The sequence below is a fragment of the Carettochelys insculpta genome, chromosome 6 (genome assembly GCF_033958435.1).
Source record: "Carettochelys insculpta isolate YL-2023 chromosome 6, ASM3395843v1, whole genome shotgun sequence".
Lineage (NCBI taxonomy): Eukaryota > Metazoa > Chordata > Testudines > Carettochelyidae > Carettochelys > Carettochelys insculpta.
The window spans coordinates 120,153,547-120,173,183 of record NC_134142.1 but is presented as its reverse complement, the minus strand read 5'-3'; the positions used below and the strand labels follow the sequence as shown (position 1 = coordinate 120,173,183).

Here is a 19,637-nt window from a genome sequence, read left to right as displayed (position 1 = left end):
GACATTAGTGAATGTTTAGGTGCATAAGCCCCTGATGGTGTGGCTGTCTCTGGAACTCACTCCCGGTGCCCCTGTACTTGTATTCCCAGGGCTTGAATGTCTTCAAACTAACCAAATGTGAGGACACGTGCATTCCACAAAACCATCCAGCAGCAACATAGGGAACCTACACAGTAAGTGTCCACTGCAGCTCTGAGATTTTTTCTTGTGCCCCAAAATGCCATTTACTTTTCATATAACAACTGATTTAAAATAATTAGTGGAGCAGAGTTTCATCTGAGGGAACATTGCCCTGGTACGTTTCCTAAAGACAATCTTTTTTTATTTTCTTCAGTCATCAGTTATTTAACCTTTCTTGCTGTTGTATGTTAGGTTATTGTACCTTGTACCTCTCTGTCTTTTTTTAACCTTGATCCCTCATCCCCGTTCCAGCAATTTTTTGGCTATTCTGTCTGTCGTCAGCCATGATCACTTTCAAATCTGCTGATCAACACACACAAAATAAAGGATTTCAGTAATGTTTGCAATACATAGATTGCAAAAAGTGTGAACACAAAGGACTATTCAGAGCCGGAAGGCTCCTAGTTTATTCTGAAGATCTTTGTTTTACGCATTTTGTTTCTGTAGATTATAAGGGAAGCCTTATACAGAGCTGCTTCTCTACCGGTTGTGACATTTCCCAGAAGGAACCAGTTAGTTATCTCCTGTGCAAATGATATCAGTGCTTTCACCAACTCCTGCCATGGTGTAAGGATGGCCACGTGATTTGATGTTGCCTAACTTGCAAACGCTGCAGGATGAATTGTGAAGATAAGAGTTTATTTTCTAGACAAGCATAGAACAGAATGGCTGGAGACAACCTCATGGAAGTGTCAGAATTCATCCTGCTGGCATTCACTGACCCTCCAGAGCTCCTAGTTCCCATTTTCATACTGTTCCTCATTATCTATGTTATTGCAGTTGTGGGGAACCATGGGATGGTCACGTTAATCTCTGTTGATTCATGGCTTCACACCCCCATGTACTTTTCCCTCAGCAACTTGGCCTTTGTGGATTTCTGTTACTCTTCTACTATCGCTCCCAAAGCCATGGAGAACTTCCTAGCAGAGAAGAAAACCATTTCCTTTACAGGGTGCTTTGTGCAGTTGTATGTCCTTTGGACAATGACATCTGCTGAGGGCATGTTGTTGGCAATCATGGCCTATTGCTGTTATGTGGCCATTTGCAGTCCCTTGCTCTACACCACAGTCGTGTTCTCAAGATGACAGCTGGATCATATGCCCTATGCTTACTGATCTCCATGATACTCAGCACTTTATTAAGCCGTTTATCTTTCTGCCACGCCAATGTCATCTTTTTAAAGATGCCTTTTTATCCCTCACTGCTTGTTTTACATGGGTGTTAACCATGGTGGCTCTTTTTTTGGTCTCTTTGTTTGTTTTTTAATTTGGGGTATACATTTAAGTTGGGCCTCTGTTATAGTGTCTTTGAGACGCTTCCATGCACCTTGCAGGGTTTTTGTTCTAGTCACTCTGGCTTTTAATTTCTGTTTAACAAACCTCCTCATTTTTGCATAATTCCCCTTTTTGAAATTAAATGCCGGCGTGTAGGACTGCTGAGGTGTTCTTCCCACCACTGGAATAGCAAATGTTATTACATTATGATCACTATTCCCAAGTGGTCCTATAATAGTGACCTCGTGGACCAGATCCTGTGCTCCCCTCAGTACTAAATCAAGAATTGCCTCTCCCCTTGTGAGTTCCCGTATCAGCTGCTCCAAGAAGCAGTCATTAACAGCATTGAGAAATCTTATTTCTGCGTCTCGTCCTGATGTGACTTGTACCTAGTCAATATGGGGATAACTGAAATCCCCCATTACTATTGAGTGTTTTATTTTTATTTTGGTAGCCTGTCTAATCTCCCTTAGCATTTCAACATCACTCTCACAGAATCTAGGCTGTTTTACCAGCGTAATAAGCATGGTTATGACTACCCAGGCATACGTAATAATATATGAATAACTGTACACAAATTATAAGTACAGGCACACTCACACCCTCAATGATATTTTTAGGATCTGATGGATTCCTCACCAATGGATCATCACTAGAGGGACCGTTCCTATTTGGGGTTTTCCTGTAGGTATTCCCAGCTACACTTAACATCCTGTGTGCCTGTAGGAAAGTGTCAGCTCTCTACCCCCTATTTGTACTTCCATGCCTGAGGAATAGTGGGACTTTTTTCATTTTTTGTCCTTTCTCTTGTGTTTATTACAATTTATAAACAACAGGTACCTTGCAATAAGGTCAGGACATTTAGAGGATCTTACTATAAGGTATTCCATGATCTTGAATATACTGCAGTAGATTTTCCAGAATACTTTCTATTTCCAAGTATTTACAGTAGCCTGATGACCATTACTGGCATAGGGTTATCTCTTGGTCACTTACTTGTGTCAAAAATTCCCAAGCCTGTGGCCTATTATGGACAAGCTGAAATGTTATAGGCCTCAGCCTGCACACCTTATATTTCAGACTTGCTTTGTTAGATACCTAACACATATTCATCACTCCTGAACGTTTATGTTCCTGCATCTTAAATTAGCCTCCATAAATTACATAGAACACAGCAGAGGAGCTAATCCTAACATCAGGCAGCACAATAAATGGATCAAAAAATTAGCCAGATGCCTACAGAGCCCACTCTTTCAGCATGCCTGTCTCTGCAGTTATTGTCTTCCTCCCCATGCACCACACCCTACTTCATCTCTTTAATTTCCTGTTGCTCTTAATCTGTAAATTCACTAGGGCAGGGACAGGTGGTGAATTTTGTTTGTAATACACATAGTCGTGATGGCAAGATGGCTTTAGTTCGGGCTTCTGAGCTGCTGGTGATCCAGGTTCATTCTTTCTGCCTGTGTCTGCTGTGTGACTGCTATTGGGTTCTCGGTGCTTCAGTTCCCCACCACTACTACGGAGGTAAGAGCACATTCCTACTTCTAAGAGTTTGCAGAAACGTAAATACACAAAGCACTGTATGATGCTGTAAGCTGCTCGGCTATTTCAGAAGTGGGTGAAAATAAGGACCTTAATTCTGGTTTGGGGGCCTTAGGTGCCAGCTCAACAATAAGGATCACAGTGCATCGTGACATACTGGGACATTTTTGGTTGATTCATTCTGTTTGTGTACATAGCACAGAACACCGAAGGAGCAGCAAGATCCTGCAAGTGAGACACATTGGCAGAGAAGGCAGTTATATGTAGGAAATTTGAACTCTGTAGGTTAATGACACAATACTTTGACCTACCAGTGTCGCATGTGTAGTACCCAGAGGCACTGAGACCTCATCTGGGGTGAGTGAAGTTTCTGCTCTACAGCCTCAGCTGACAGCCAGCTGGACTATCCATCCCCCCATTCCACAAACATGCTGGAAACCATTAACAAAGGGATAGCTAATATGACAAAAAATGTCAAATTTCCAATCTATATAAATCCGTGGTACACCCTGATCTTCCATGCTATGTGCAGATGTGGTCGCCCCAACTTCTCAAAAAAGATATATTGGAAAAGATACACAGAAGGGCAACCAAAATGGTTAGGGGTATGGAACAGATTCTGTGTAAGGAGAGCTTAATAAGACTGGGAATCTTCTGCTTGGAAAAGAGGCGACTAAGTAGGTATATTATAGAGGTCTATAAAATCAGGACTGGTGTGGAAAAAGCTAAGAAGGAAGTGTTATTTGCTTCTTTTCATAACCGAAAAACTAATAAGTTAACAGGCAGCAGGTTTAAAAACAAACTGGAAGTATTTCTTCACATACCACAGAGTAAACCTGTGGAGCTCTTTGCCAAAGAATGTTGTGGTGAAGGCCGAGACTATAATAGGCTTCAAAAAAAGAACTAGATAAACTCATAGAGAGGAAGTTATGCAATGACTATTTACCAGGATGGACAGGGCTGGTGTCCCTAACCTCAGTTGTGCCTGAAGTCAGGAATGGGCCAATGGAGATGGATCTGCTTGATGATGACCTGTTCTGTTCATTCCCTCTGGGGCAGCTGGCGTTGTGCTGCTGTGCGGCATATTCACTGTGTAGAGTGACACTGTTCCTCTGAGAACAGGTGAGAGGCTAAGATGTGCCTCTGGCTACCTCTGCTTGGGTTTTTAGTATTCCAATATTGCATAACCCATAATAAAAATAATCACAGAATCATAGCACTCTAGAACTGGATTGGTGGTCAAACACTGGAACAAACTGAATAGGGAAGTTGTGGAATCTCCATCACTGGAGATTAAAAGTAGGTTGGACAAACATCTGTCATGGACGATCTAGATGGTGCTTGATCCTGCTATGAGTGCAGGGTTCTGGATGGAATGACCTCTCCATGTCCCTTATGAATTCCAATATTCTATGATTCTGAGGGATGGCCAACATAGATGCCTAAAACAGCACCTTTGACAGTCTGTGTCGTTCCAATTTTTAATCTTTTCATCCATTAACTGTTTGAAAAAACAATTGGCTCAAATCATCCACTGATGTAAATGGACAATGCTCACTTCAGAGGAGTGACATTAATCTACCCCCACTGGATACCTCCTATGATTGCTATTCTCTCTCACTTTCATACCCGACACACATTAGACCCATGTTGTCATTCATGTGTGTGGAGCGCAAACATCTCTCCCAAGGCTTGTTAGATGGTCAGCAAACACTGAGAAGATGATGTGTCAGGTGAATCCAGAAACCTGCTAAACATCACAGAGGTTGCTAGTCACTTTCCTCAGAATTACTGTGGGATCTCCTCTCCTCCAGCTGTTGGAAGGTCCACAGAAATGGGACAAATGCCACCCATTTCTTTCTTCTGAAGCCCTCTCTCTGAACCCAGTAAACCTCCCTATTTATATGCTGCAGTGTGGACCAAGGGAGCCCAGAGAACCTTGGAGAAGGGTGGAGGAGATATAGAACATGATGTGGGGCTGCAGGGTGTGGGAGTTGGGCCAGGCTAAAGCTAACAGAGAAATTAGATTTCTATGGAAAAAATGGTCTGACTTTCTTCATAGAGTGAAAAAAGACAAAGCCTTTCAGTCATCATAATTTCCTTATTTTGGGTGTGTTTGTGTCATTATGTCTGGTCTGGTCTAGTCTGAGAAGTTTCTTTCTTTGACTCTTTTCCCCTATAGACTGGAGTTAAGGCTCACACAGAAGCACATGTCAACTTGTTATGCTTCTGTATAACTTCTCCTCTACTTTCAGGACACGTCAATGCCCTCACCATTTCCAGGTGATTTCATATGTGCCTCACTGCAGGGCTGCTTGTGAGAAGTCAGATTTATTTCTGTACAAGCTCAGAAGAGAATGGCTGGAGACAACGACACAGCAGTGTCAGAATTCATCCTGCTGGCATTCATGGACTCTCCAGATCTCCTTGTTCCCATTTTCACACTGTTCCTCACGATCTACATTATCACCCTTGTGGGGAATCTTGGAATGATCACATTAATCTTTGTTGATACACAGCTCCACACCCCCATGTACTTTTTCCTCAGCAATTTGGCTTTTGTGGATTTCTGCTACTCCTCTACTATCGCTCCCAAAGCCATGGAGAACTTCCTAGCAGAGAAGAAAACCATTTCTTTTACAGGATGCTTTGTGCAGTTGTATGTCTTTATAGCATTGGTCTCTGCTGAGTGCATGCTGTTGGCAATCATGGCCTATGACCGTTATGTGGCCATCTGCAATCCCTTGCTCTACACCACAGTCATATCCTGGGGACTTTGTCTCAGGATGACAGCTGGAGCATATGCCCTATGCTTACTGAACTCAATGCTACTAACCATTTTAATGAGCCATTTATCTTTCTGCCACACCAGTGTCATCAATCATTTTTTCTGTGATAGCCCCCCGCTCCTCAAGCTCTCCTGCTCCAACACACACCTCATCGAAACACTCATATTCATTACCGCTGGAGTAAATACACTGAGCTCCATCCTGATCATCCTCACCTCCTACATCTACATAATCTCTGCCATCCTGAGGATCCCCTCCACCCAGGGCAGACACAAAGCCTTCTCCACCTGCACCTCCCACCTGATGGCTGTCACTTTGTTTTATGGAACTGGCTTTTTTGTCTATTTACAACCCAGTTCAAGTTTCACACACATTCAGAACCAAGTGATGTCTGTGTTTTGCACTTTGGTTATCCCCATGCTGAATCCCTTGATCTACAGCTTGAGGAACAAGGAAGTAAAAGCTGCCCTCCAAAGACTGATGGGCAGAATTTTTTTTTTTCAGTTGCTCTGACTTTGTTAATTTGATGGGGCCTGAAAGAGACGATTCAAAAAGATTAAAACAGCAGAATATGCAATTTTGGTTGACAAAGGAATGAGCCTCGTTAGCCAGTGAAATATTTATCTAAGGTAGCTAGATCACCCCCTTCACTGAGACTCAGAAAGCTTAAAAATTTGAAGCATGTAGACAACGGAAAGCCTATTTTTGAAAGGTTTTGAGTTTTCAAAATGGTGCTTATTTAATTGGAGCAAAATCTGAAAGTCTTGAAATTCTCCATGAAAGGAAATGCTGGACAAAATGCAATGTGGGATTGATCAAAATGTCATGTTTCAATCATGAGCAGGGCTCTGGACAGTCATTTATCTGCTCCATGGGTGCAAAGGTAGGTTGGGACAGGGAACAAGTAATATTGTCTTGTTTAGTAACCTCTGTGGAAGTAAGGGGCAAAAGAGTTCTATTGTCCTATCCCTCTCCTGGCAGTCTTTGTTCCTGCTGCCATGTATCTGAACTAGATCAAAAGTTTGGAATCCCTGCACAGCCTTGATCATTCTTGTATCTTGCCTACTCTGCCCAACCACACTGCATCCTCTGCTCAGAAACAGCCATGGCTGCAGGAGGATGATTTGTCTCTTGTAGGGTAAATGAAAGGAAGCTCTCCCTTGACAGGAAATCATCTGGGACTACCAACCTGTAGCCTCAGTGAGAATAGATCTAGGGATGTTATCATTTATGACCATGGGTTTGGCTCCGCTGGCTACAGTCTGAACCCAGGAGAGTGAAAGCCACCTGTGCATTTTGTCTGTTATTCAGAGACACTAGGAACACGTGAAGACCAGGGATAGAGGCCACACATTCATTTACAAGCACAGAGTCTAGTCTGTTTTATTAGGGTAACAAGCAAGGTCATGACTACCCAGGCATCTATAGTAATATAAGAATGCCTGTACATAAATTATAAGTACAGGCATACTCACATCCACAAAGATATTTTTAGGGTCTGATGGTTTCCTCAACAATGGACCATCAGTAGAGGGGCAGTTCCTACTTGGGGTTTTCCAGTAGGTATTCCCAACCAGGGAACACTCTGCCATCTTGACTACACTTCACATCTTATGCATCTGTAGGAAAGTTTCATCCCTCTATTCCCTATTTGTGCTTATATTGGGATTTTCTTCATTTTTATCCTTCCTTTTGTGCTTATTAGAATTATTTAAACAACATGGACCTTGTGAGAAGGTCAGGGTGTTTAGAAGAGCTTACAATAAGCTATCCCATGATCTTGAATACATTGCTGTAGATTTGCCAGAATATCACCTATTTGCACATGTAGTCTGGTGACCATTATTGGCATAGGGTTGTCTTTCAGTCACTTACTTATGTCAAGAATTCTTAAGCCTATGGCCTAATGTGGATTAGCTGAATCTTACAGGCCTCAACCTGTACACCTTATATTTCAGCCTTGCTTTGCTTAGATACCTAATGCATATTCATAACTCCTGTATTTTTATCATCCTGCAACTTAAATCGGCCTCCATAAATTATGTATAATGCAGCACAGGAGATAATCCTAATATCAGGCAGCACAATAAGGCCGCTTCTACACAGCCCCCTCCCTTCCAGAAAGGGCATGGCAATGATGAAAGGGGAATATTCAAATGAAGAGTTGATTTAAATACCAATTAAATAAATGGATCAGAAAATGAACTAAATGACTACAGATCCCACTCTTTCAGTGTGCCTGGTTCTGCAGTTGTCCTCTCCTTCCCCCCTATGCAGTGATGACAAGATGACTTTCATGTGGGCTTCTTGGCTGCTGGTGACCCAGACACATTCTGTCTCCGTGTATCCGCTTTGTGCCTGCTGTTGGACTCTCTGTGCCTCAGTTCCCCACCAGTAAAACAGAGATAAGAACACTTTCCTACCTCTAAGGAGCTGTAGGAACATAAATAAGTGAAACGCTATAAGATACTCAGCTATTTCAGAAATGGGGGCAAATGACGACCTTGATTGTGACTTGAGGGCCACTGGAGCCAGTCAGCAATAACGTCACAGCGCAGCATGATGTACTATGAAATTTTTGTTTGACTCATTCTGCACAGCACAAAAAACCACATAGGACAAACAAGACGCTGAAAAGTAGGAATACTGGCAAGGAGGAAAATTAGATGTAGGAAACTTGAACTCTGTTGGTTAATGACACAAGACTTTGACCTGCCAGTATTGCATGACATTTAACATCAGTGTGAGGCATTGTACAGTATCAGTTGGTGTTTTGGGGTCCTATATTCCGTCTGCCCAACACTACTTATTTCCATGTACACATCTTGTTTATCTGTCATTTTTGTATAAGTTTGGAATAAAACCTTTTAAATAAACACTGACTGGACATTAAGGCCTGGGCATTTGGACTCTGTTCATGCAACTGAGCAGAAGGAAGGCCAAGAGCACCGACTGCATGTACTTTCCAAGTGTCTCCATGTACACCTTAGGTAATTTGTACCTCCCTAATTTCCAAGGAAGGGAACAAGGAAAACCAGAAACAAGAATGCGGTGTACCCTGCTTGCTAATCCAAAGTAACTGTTTCTCCACTCTAGTGATTGAACAACACACAGGCTATGTCTACACTTACCAAAAAGTTTGGAATGACCATGCTAATGGCCAGATTGAAGAATACTAATGAGGTGTTGAAATGCATATTCATTTCTGAACTAGCCGCATTTCGCTCCCACGCGGCTTGTCTATACAGGGGGCCTCTTCAAAAGGAACCCACCAACACTGAAATCCCCTTATTCCTATGAGCTCTTGTATGAGCTCAAGAATGTAGAGCTCATAGGAATAAGGGGATTTTGATGCTGGTGGGGTCCTTTCGAAAAGGACCCTCCGTGAAGAAGAGCTGTGCAGGAGCAAAATGCGGCAATTTTGAAGCGCCGCAGCTGGCAGCATGCTAATGAGGTGCTGAAATGCATATTCAGCGCCTCATTAGTATTCTTTGATCTGGTCATTCGCATGGCCGTTTCAAAGTTTTCGGTAAGTGTAGACATAGCCATAATGATTTATGGGTCAAGTACTGCCTACTCACTAATGGAATTGGTATTTCAGCTTAAACAAGAGAGGCCCATAATAAAAGTCAAATGGTCAGTCTCCCAGTAGAGGATTAGAGGATGTTAGAAGAGGTGTCCGGTCCAGGGGCTGGAGCTGGTTTAGATCTCAGAAGAATTTTCCCCAACCAGCAGGTGTCTGAAAATCATGAGAAACTTATGTGACTCTTGTCCCCTTCCAGTGAGTGGAGCACATTTAGCTCTTAAAGCTTTAGTACTAAGCTAGTAGTTGTAAGTGAAGGGGCTTGGCTATGTTTGGCAAAGTGCCCTGTCATCCACAGTTCCTGGCACAATCCTGGAAGGAAAAAAAGCCCAAAACAGAGGCACTGGTACCTTCCAACGTGTCCAAAGGGCATTAAAATGAGTTCCCCACAGAACACATCACTGACCCTCTTAGTTCTCCCTTCTACCAAGCTGCCATATTTAGAAGTTAAACTGCAACTTTGGACCCGCCTTGGTCCCTTATGTCCCATCACAGGGCCCTCCCCACTAATGAGCTAATGGAATATGAGATCTAGATAATTACACTGTTGTTCACCTAGAAACAAATTGACCAAGCCATTGAAGTACAAGTTATAAAGAAAAAAATTAGGGGTGGGGAGAAACAGTTCAACAGCTTACATATTGCCTTCCATATATATGATTATTTAATTCAATAAGTAAATGCAAAAAGAATGTAGAAGCAAATGAATGGTTAACATCAGAAATATAGATTTTCAAATGTTTTATATATATATATATATATATATATATATATATATATTTGGCCTACAAAAGGGAATAGGTAAAGGAGAGACCTAAGCAACAACTCCCATCAGTCCTAATAGCTCACCCAAATTCAGTTTAATGCCAAACCCCACCAAAAAGCAGTGCTCAGATATTTCAGCATTAACATATTTCAGAACTCTTTCTTCTGTTTGAAGTGTTGATGTTTCTACTCCACTGAAGATGAAAAAAATCTCAAAATATTGGAATGTCCCGTGTGATAGAATTTACAATTTTCAAGCAACTCCACAAGTTATTTAGAAGTAATTTTAACATCTGTTGAATGGATTTGGTTGAAAGCTTTTTTTTTTAAAAAAAAAAACTGCAGAGCCAAAAACTTAGGGTGAAGCATCAGCTAGGTTCTCTAGTTTTAGATGTCTCTAGAAGGAGAAACTTGTGCACACTTATGAAAAAGGAGCAAGTAACAGACTTAATAGAAGAGGTCAAAGAATCTAGGAGTTCTGTGTGCAGGTACTAGGCCTGTGTGACTGAACCTGATAGCCTGCAAAAGCAAGAAATTTAGCAAATGCTAGAACATTTATCCAAAGACTAAGGACAGCTGAGAACCCTACCCTGATTTTTCCTGGAAAACTGTATTTCTGACTCACGCTACTTCTGCGAGATTGGGAAATGGTATCATACCCATTTCACAGATGGGGAGTCTGAAGCTAAGTAACTTGCCCGAGACAACTGAGGAAGTTTGTGGTAAAACACTGAATTGATCATTCTCATCATCATTCTCATCATCATCATAATCAATTCCTATTAAAGACCTACAACCTATCCTTACTCAAAATACCACACTCCAGAAGGCCGTAGGTGACAGACCTGTTCTCTCCTACAGACAACCTCCCAACTTTATGAGGATTCTCAACAACAGCCACAGTCTTTATCGTAGGAACACCAGTCCTGGAACTTTTCCTTGCACCAAAGCCTGCTGCCAGCTTTGTCCACATATCTATTCTGGAGATACCATCACTGGACCTAACCAGGTTATTCACAGAATCACAGGCACATTCTCATGTTCCTCAACTAACATCATATATGCCATCATGTGCCAACAATGCCCAGATGCTTTGTATATTGGACAGACTTCAAACTCCCTTAGACAAAGAGTTAATGGGCACAAAACAGACATTAAAACACTCCTGATCCACAAACCTGTTAGCCAGCATTTTAATGGAGTGGGCCATTCTGTTAATGACTCAAGAGTCTGCATGTTACTGAAGAAGAATTTTCACAACACTGTTGAAAGAGAGACTGCCAAACTCTCTTTTATATTCAAATTCGACACATTACCATGTGGTTTGAACCAGGATGGGAATTTTCTGAGTCACTATAGGGGCTCTTTTGCATACTTGGCTTAATCTAATTCTTGACGTCCCCTCCTCCCTCCTTCTGCCCCTCTCCTCTCTGATTTGCTCACCTTGATAATTTTTTCTGATTTGTCCACCTTGATTACTGTTTTTGGTTCTCTATGCCTTGAATATTGAGTCTGTTCTGGTATGGCTATGGGCTGAAGAAGTGGGTCTGTCCCACAAAAGCTCACCTAATAAATTATTTTGTTAGTCTTTAAAGTGCTACTTGACTGCTTTTTTGTTTTGCTATTATACCTCTGGCTTCTAGGGCAAGGATGAAGCTTCTCTACTCTTGTCTATTCCTTCAAGATTTTCAATGGTGCCCCAGTTGTGCCCTAGCTTTTTCAGCTTGGCTTCCACAGCCTTTTGCCATGCTATTTTTGGGCAGCCTTGTTTTCACTTGCCCTCAGGATTCCATCTCACTGCTACTCTGGTGCTGGAATCAGTTTCCATCTAAAACATGTGGCCAATTCATCTCCTACATCTCCTGGCAATGGTGGTGCTCATGTGTACTTGGCTGCGCTGCGTCAATAGATTTTGGTTTGAGATTGACAGCATAGAACAGCTGTCCCCTAATTCTGGAAATAGTGCCTATGCCACTGGCTCATCCGTTGCTGTAGCTCCAAGACACCCGAACAAAGACACTGATGGTTTTTTCCTGCTGTCAACCTCAGCTACTGGAAAGCAGGCAGAGAGCACGAGCAGGTTAACTGCACACAGCCCAGCAAAGAGTGAGATGCCTATGACCTTTGGTGGCAAATGAGTTGCCTAACTAAACACTAAGGCTGTTGCTACACTTCCATGGTCATGTTGGAGGGGCCGTGGTAATGAGGCAATTTGAAGCAAGCTAATGAGGCGCAGATATGCATATTCAGTGCTTCATTAGCATAATGGCAGCCACATGAAGACACTTTGATTTTCAGATTGACAGGAAAGATGGGGGCAACTTCAAAATAAGCAGCCCACTTCAACATTCCCTTACTCCCTCAGAACTAGAACGGAGTAAGGGAACGTCGAAGTGGGGCGCTTATTTCGAAGCTGCCTCCGTCTTCACTGTCAATCTGAAAATATATGTTTCTTTGCACAGTTGCCATTACGCTAATGAGGTATTGAATGTGCATGTCAGCACCTCATTAGCTTGCTTCAAATTGTCTCGTTACCATGGCCCCTCCAACAGGAACACGGTAGCGTAGCAGCAGCCTAAGGAAACAAGGGCCAAAAATTGGTCTCTGCTTCTGGATGTTCAAGCTACCACCAGATGGAATCTACAGATATTTTGAAATCACAGAATACTCCCTGCAAAAAAATCTCCCGAAGAAACAAAAACACCACCAGTTCCTCTTACTGAGTAGTTCCCTCTCAGGACATTTGCTCCAGAGCCAATCAAATCACAGGTGTTTTCAGTGTGATCTCTGTGCAATTCTTTCAACCCAGCAGGGTAAGCAGACCAATTTGCATTGTTTACTATCCTCATTGACCTGATCCCTGAGGACTGTCTGATAGGTTAACAAACCACCCTGAGATACATGCTTGAATGATTGCTCTTGACTGGGCAAATACTGGCTTCCGTATCACACTAAGAACTCCTTTTATTCCCCAAGCAAACTCCATAAGACTGGAACTTAGGAACTTGCAGCTAGCAAATCTGTGTATTGACACTCACAGTGCACACTCCATGCTTCTGTAGCTTGGACACAAAAAGTGTTGAGAAGATACTATATGCAGAACGTCTATTGGGATGCCTTCTTCCTCGCCCATCTGGTAAGAAACACGCTAACGTGTTGGGAATCATTAACAAAGGGATAGATAATAAGACAAAAATATCATATTGCCTCTATATAAATCCATGGTACACCCCCATCTTCCATACTGTGTGCAGATGAGGTCACCCCCCTCTCAGAAAAAGAGTTATTGGAAAACATATGAAGAAGGGAAACCAAAATGGTTAGGGGTATGGAACGGCTTCCCTGTGAGGAAAGATTAAGATGACTGGGGATTTTCTGCTTGGAAAAGAGATGACTAAGTAGGGATGTGATAGAGGTCTATAAAATCATGACTGGTGTGATAAATAAGTCAATAAGGACGTGTTATTTGCTTCTTCTCATAACACAAAAACCAAGAAATTAATAGGCAGCAGGTTTAACACAAACAACAGGAGGTTCACACGCCTGTGGAGCTCTTTGCCAAAGGGTGCGGTGGTGAAGGCCAAGACTATCACAGCGTTCAAAAAGAACTAGATAAACTCATGGAGATTAAGTCATTCAGTGGCTATTTGCCAGGATGGACAGGGCTGGTGTCCCTAGCCTCAGTTTTGCCCGAAGCCGGGAATGGGCCAATGGGGATGGATGTACTTGATGATGACCTGTTCTGTTCATTCCCTCTGAGACACCTGGCATTGTGCTGCTGTGCAGCATGTTCACTGTGTTGAGAGATGCCATTCCTCCGACAACAGAGGAGAAGCTAAGATGTGCCTCTGGCTACCTCTGCTTGGGCTTTTAATATTCCAATACTGCATAACCCATAATAAAAATAATATAGTAACGTCAGGAAAAATGATATTATGGGAAATGAGTGTCTAGAAAGGAGGACTGCAGAAAGGGATCTGGGGTTCATAGTAGGCCGCAACCTAAATATGGGTTCAAAGTGTGATTCTCTTGCAAAAAAAAAAAAAAAAAAGAAGAAACCATTCTAGGATGTAGGAGCAGGAGTGTTGCAAGCAAGACACAAGTAGCAGTTCTTCTGCTCCACTCTGTGCTGATTTGGCCTCACCTGAAATATTGGGTCCAGTGTCTAGGCACCACATTGCAGGAAAGATGTGGGCAAATTGGAGAAGATCCAGGAAAGAACAACAGAAATGATCAAAGGTTTAGAAAAGATGGCATATGAGGGGAGATTGAAAGAACAGGATCTGTTGAGTTTGGAAAAGAGAAATCTGGGAGGAGACACAATAACAGTCTTCAGATACCTAAAAGGGTGTTAAAAGGAGGAAGAAAAAATATTCTCCTTAGCCTTTGATGCTAAGACAAGAAGTAATGGGCTTAAACTGAAGCAAGAGAAGTTTAGATTGAACATTAGAAAAACTTTCCAATTGTCAGGATGATTAACCACGGGAATAAATTGCCTGGGGAGGCTGAGGAAATCCACAAAGGCTGGACAAACATCTGTCACGGATGAGAGAGATGGTGCTTGATCCTGCCTAATCCTGCCATGAGTGCAGGGTTCTGGATGGAATGACCTCTCGATGTCCCTTCCGAATTCTAGTATTCTATGATTCTGAGGGATGGGCAACATGGATGCCTAAAACAGCACCTTTGACAGTCTGTGTCGTTCCAATTTTTTCTCTTTTCATCCATTAACTGTTTGAAAAAACAATTGGCTCAAATCAGCCACTGATATAAATGGACAATGCTCATTTCAGAGGAGTGACATTAATCTACCCCCACCGGATACCTCCTATGATTGTTATTCTCTCTCACTTTCATACCAGACACACATTAGACCCATGTTGTGATTCCTGTATACGGAGCACAAATATCTCTCCCAGGGCTTGTTAGATGGTCAGCAAACACTGAGAAGATGATGTGTAGAGGACTCCAGAAACCTGCTAAACATCACAAAGGTAACCAGTCACCTTCTTAAGAATTACTGTGGGATCTCCTGTCCTCCAGCTATTGGAAGGTCCACAGAAAGGGGACAAATGTCACCCATTTCTTTCTTCTGAAGCCCTCTCTTTGAACCCAGTAAACCTCCCTGTTTATATTCTGCAGGGTGGACCAAGGGACCCAAGGGCTCAGGGAACCTTTCGGAAGGGTGGAGGAGATATAGAACATGATATGGGGCTGCAGGGTGTGGGAGTTGGGCCAGGCTAAAGTCTCCAGAGAAATGAGTGTTTTGTGGAAAAAGTGGTTTGACTTTTTTCATGAAGTGAAAAAAGATGAAGGATTTTGGTCATCATAATTTCCTTATTTTGGATGTGCTTGTGTCAGTATGTCTGGTCTAGTCTGAGAAGTTTCTTCTGAGAAGTCATTTTTCTCCTATAGATTGGAGTTAAGGCTCACACAGAAGCACACGTCAACTTGTTATGCATCTCTATAACTTCTCCACTACTTTCAGGACACGTCAATGCCTTCACCATTTCCTGTGTGGACAGTAGGATTTCCAGGTGATTTCATATGTGCCTCACTGTAGGGGTGCTTGTGAGAAGCCAGATTTATTTCTGTACAAGCACAGAAGAGAATGGCTGGAGACAACGACACAGCAGTGTCAGAATTCATTCTTCTGGCATTCACTGACTCTCCAGATCTACTGGTTCCCATTTTCACACTGTTCCTTGTGATCTATATTATCACTGTTGTGGGGAATCTTGGGATGATCACATTAATTTCTGTTGATTCACAGCTCCACACCCCCATGTATTTTTTCCTGGGCAACTTGGCCTTTGTGGATTTTTGCTGCTCCTCTACTATCGCTCCCAAAGCCATGGAGAATTTCCTAGCAGAGAAGAAAACCATTTCCTCTACTGGGTGCTTTGTGCAGTTTTCTCTCTTTATAGCTTTGGTCTCTGCTGAGTGCATGCTGTTGGCGATAATGGCCTATGACCGTTACGTGGCCATCTGCAATCCCTTGCTCTACACCACAGTCATGTCCTGGGGCCTTTGTCTCAAGATGTCAGCTGGATCATATGCCCTATGCTTACTGATCTCCATGGTACACACCACTTTAATAAGCCGTTTGTCTTTCTGCCACACCAGTGTCATCAATCACTTTTTCTGTGATAGCCCCCAGCTCTTCAAGCTCTCCTGCTCCGACACCCATCTCAACGAAACACTCATATTCATTACTGCTGGAGTAAATACACTGAGCTCCATCCTAATCATCCTCACCTCCTACATGTACATACTTTTTGCTATCCTGCGGATCCCCTCCACCCAGAGCAGACACAAAGCCTTCTCCACCTGCACCTCCCACCTGATGGTTGTCACCTTGTCTTATGGAACTGGCTTTTTTATCTATTTACAGCCCAGTTCAAATTTCACACACAGTCAGAACCAAGTGATGTCCGTGTTTTGCACACTAGTCATCCCCATGCTGAACCCCTTGATTTACAGCTTGAGGAACAAGGAAGTGAAGGCTGCTCTCCGAAGATTGATGGGAAGGAAACTGTTTTGTCATATACTCTGACTTTGATCGTTTTGTGGGGTGTTAATGAAATTTAACCCAAAGAGATTCAAACAGAAAATTCAACCATCTTGGAAAAGAGGAGTAGCAACCTCTTTAACCAGTGAAATAGCACCTAAGATCATTTCTTGATTTGCTAAAACTTAAACTGATTTTAAAAAGAAAAAATCCATTTCCAGTCAAACAGAATGTTTCACTTTACATTTTTTTTTAACATTTGTAGGGCTTTCATCATTTTTCATTAAAAATAATATTGTAGGAAATATCTAAAAGAAAATGTCATTTTGAGAAAATTGAAACATTTCCTTGATGGTATATGACAACAAATAATTTCTCACTCTTTTTCCACTTAAAGAATTCAGCAAATTCAACATGAATTTGTCAAATGCTTTGATCCACCCAAATCTGTATCATTGGCCAGAGAAAATGTTTTAGTATAAAAATTCGGCACATTTCTCAGAATGGGGTGTCCTTCTTTAGGCAGAACATGTATAAAGGAGGTTAATGCTCTCCAAGTCTTGTCTGAAATAGCGTAGTTTTGCTCAAAGTGTGTGTGGGAAAGCTGGAGACGGTAGATTTTTGTGCACCTCCACATGAGTCTCTCCTCTTCTCTTACCACACCAGAGGTCTATGGTTTCCCACTTTACCCTAGTACCAGAAGATCCTGGTGCCCCTCTGTGAACAAGTGGGAGTTTTTCATATAATGTTTTGTGGACTACTGCATGTCTCTGTTTCCCCTATGTGAGGAAGAGGGTTTAGGCTGTGGCCAAAGGTTGTTATTCTTTGCACAAACCCATGTGGAGGCTGATACCTGTTTGCCTGGGGTCCCAGAAGGACAGTCGCCTGAGAATTGCTTACCTAGCAACTGAGGAACCTGGCCCTCTGCAGAAAACTACCCAATTTAACAAGCTGAAGAAGAGTGAGTCAATAGGAGGGACTTTGCCTGGGAAGAGGAACAAAAGACGAAGGGATTGTTATCTATCGTCTGTTGGAAGCAGGAGTCATGCTTCTAGACTCAGGGATTGTTGGGGCATCCCATGCTCAGGGACCTTGCTATAGCTGTCCTGTTTTGTGTCTTAACCATGGATATCCTATACTGTGTTCCAGTCATCTAATAAACCTTTCTGGTTTACAGTGCTGGGTGATAGCCACTGCTGTCTAAGGTCAGGTCTGCACAAGGGGATAAAATCAAATTTAAGGGTCTTAGGATGATTTTATAAAGCATCAGTCTTCACCACAGCATTCAATAGGTCAATTTTAAGGGGCTCGAAAGTCAACTTTTGTACACCTGATTTCACTAGGAATAATGCCAAAAATCAATTTTTCAGTGTTGACATGCAAGTGCAGAGGGCAGTGTTATTAAATCAATTTTATTAGCCTCCAAAAGCACTCCCAATACCCACAATGCGTCCTTTCGGATCATCACTTCACCTCCACTCTTCTCCAGGTGAGAACATAAGAACAGCCATACTGGGTCAGACCAAAGGTCCATCTAGCCCAGTATTCTGTCTCCGGACAGTGGCCGAGACCACGTACCCCAGAGGAAGTGGACTGAACAGTTAACAATCAGGAAGTCTCTCTCCTGCCATCCATCTTCAGCTTCTGACAGATGCAAGGGACACCATCCCTTACCCATCCTAGCTAATGGCCATTAACAGACCTAACCTCCATGAATTTATCTAGTTCTTTTTTAAACCCTGTGACAGTCCTAGCCTTCATAGTCTCCTCTGGCAAGGAGTTCCACCGATTGACTGTGCTGTGTGAAGAATTTCCTTTACTTATTTTACACCCGCTGCCCATTAATTTCATTTGGTGTCCTCTAGTTCTGATATTATTGGAACAGGTAAATAATCTTCCTTGTTCACTTTCTCCACATCACTCATAATTTTACATACTTTTGTCATATTCCCACTTAGGCTCCTCTTTTCTAATCTGGAAAGTCCTAGGCTGCGTCTACACTAGCCAGCTACCTCGAAGTAGCCGGAACAACTTCAAAGTAGCTATTTTGAAGTTGAAACTGACGTTAGCCAGTGAGACGTTGAAATCGCGATTCATACCAGAAGATGGGAATAGCGCCCTACTTTCACATTGAACGTCAAAGTAGCATTAAACATTAAAAAGGTCGTAGAGCAGTTTTTAAACTAAGAGGTGGGGGAAAGCTGATTGGTGCCGGGGAGCACGTGGATCGGACGGAGACGTCTCTTACACAAGGCTCCATAGATAGGGATTCCCTAGAAGTTAGTCAGATAGGGAACGTGGGAAATAATATATGGGCAAGATCAGATGTGAAACAATTGCATATAAAAAAATCCAAGGCGTCTGTGAAAGGCGGACATATAAATAGTGGTAGTTTTTTAAAGTGCTTTTACACAAATGCTCGGAGTCTGTCTAATAAGATGGATGAACTGGAGTACCTCATATCAAAGGAGGAAGTTGACATAATAGGCATCACAGAAACATGGTGGAATGAGGACAATCAATGGGACGCTATCATACCGGGATATAAATTATATCGGAAAGACAGAACAGGTCGTGCGGGTGGCGGAGTGGTACTATATGTGAAGGATAATATAGAATCAAATGAAACAAAAATCCTAAAGGAATCAAAATGTTCCATAGAATCATTATGGATAACAATTCATTCCTCTAATATGAATATGGCATTAGGAATATATTACCGACCACCTAACCAGGACAGTGATAGTGATGCTGAAATGTTAAGGGAGATTAAAGAGGCTATCACAATAAAAAACACAGTAATAATAGGAGATTTCAATTATCCCTGTATCGATTGGGTACATGTCACCTCAGGACGGGATTCAGAGATTAAATTTCTTGATGCCTTAAATGACTGCTTCTTGGAGCAGCTAGTACAGGAACCCACAAGGGGAGAGTCAATTCTCGATCTAGTCCTGACTGGAACGCAGGATCTGGTCCAAGAGGTAACTGTT

The 19,637-nt window shown here is 42.4% G+C and overlaps 2 protein-coding genes across 2 annotated transcripts; both read left to right on the top strand.

Annotated features, from left to right (window-relative positions):
• The first annotated feature begins 5,353 nt into the window (after positions 1–5,353).
• LOC142015157 (olfactory receptor 5F1-like) lies at positions 5,354–6,298 on the top strand. The gene has a single exon (XM_074998575.1). The coding sequence runs from the start codon at positions 5,354–5,356 to the stop codon at positions 6,296–6,298; it is 945 nt and encodes a 314-aa protein (XP_074854676.1).
• Positions 6,299–15,744: 9,446 nt separating this feature from the next.
• Positions 15,745–16,689, top strand: LOC142014045 (olfactory receptor 5F1-like). The gene has a single exon (XM_074996055.1). The coding sequence runs from the start codon at positions 15,745–15,747 to the stop codon at positions 16,687–16,689; it is 945 nt and encodes a 314-aa protein (XP_074852156.1).
• The last annotated feature ends 2,948 nt before the right edge of the window (positions 16,690–19,637 follow it).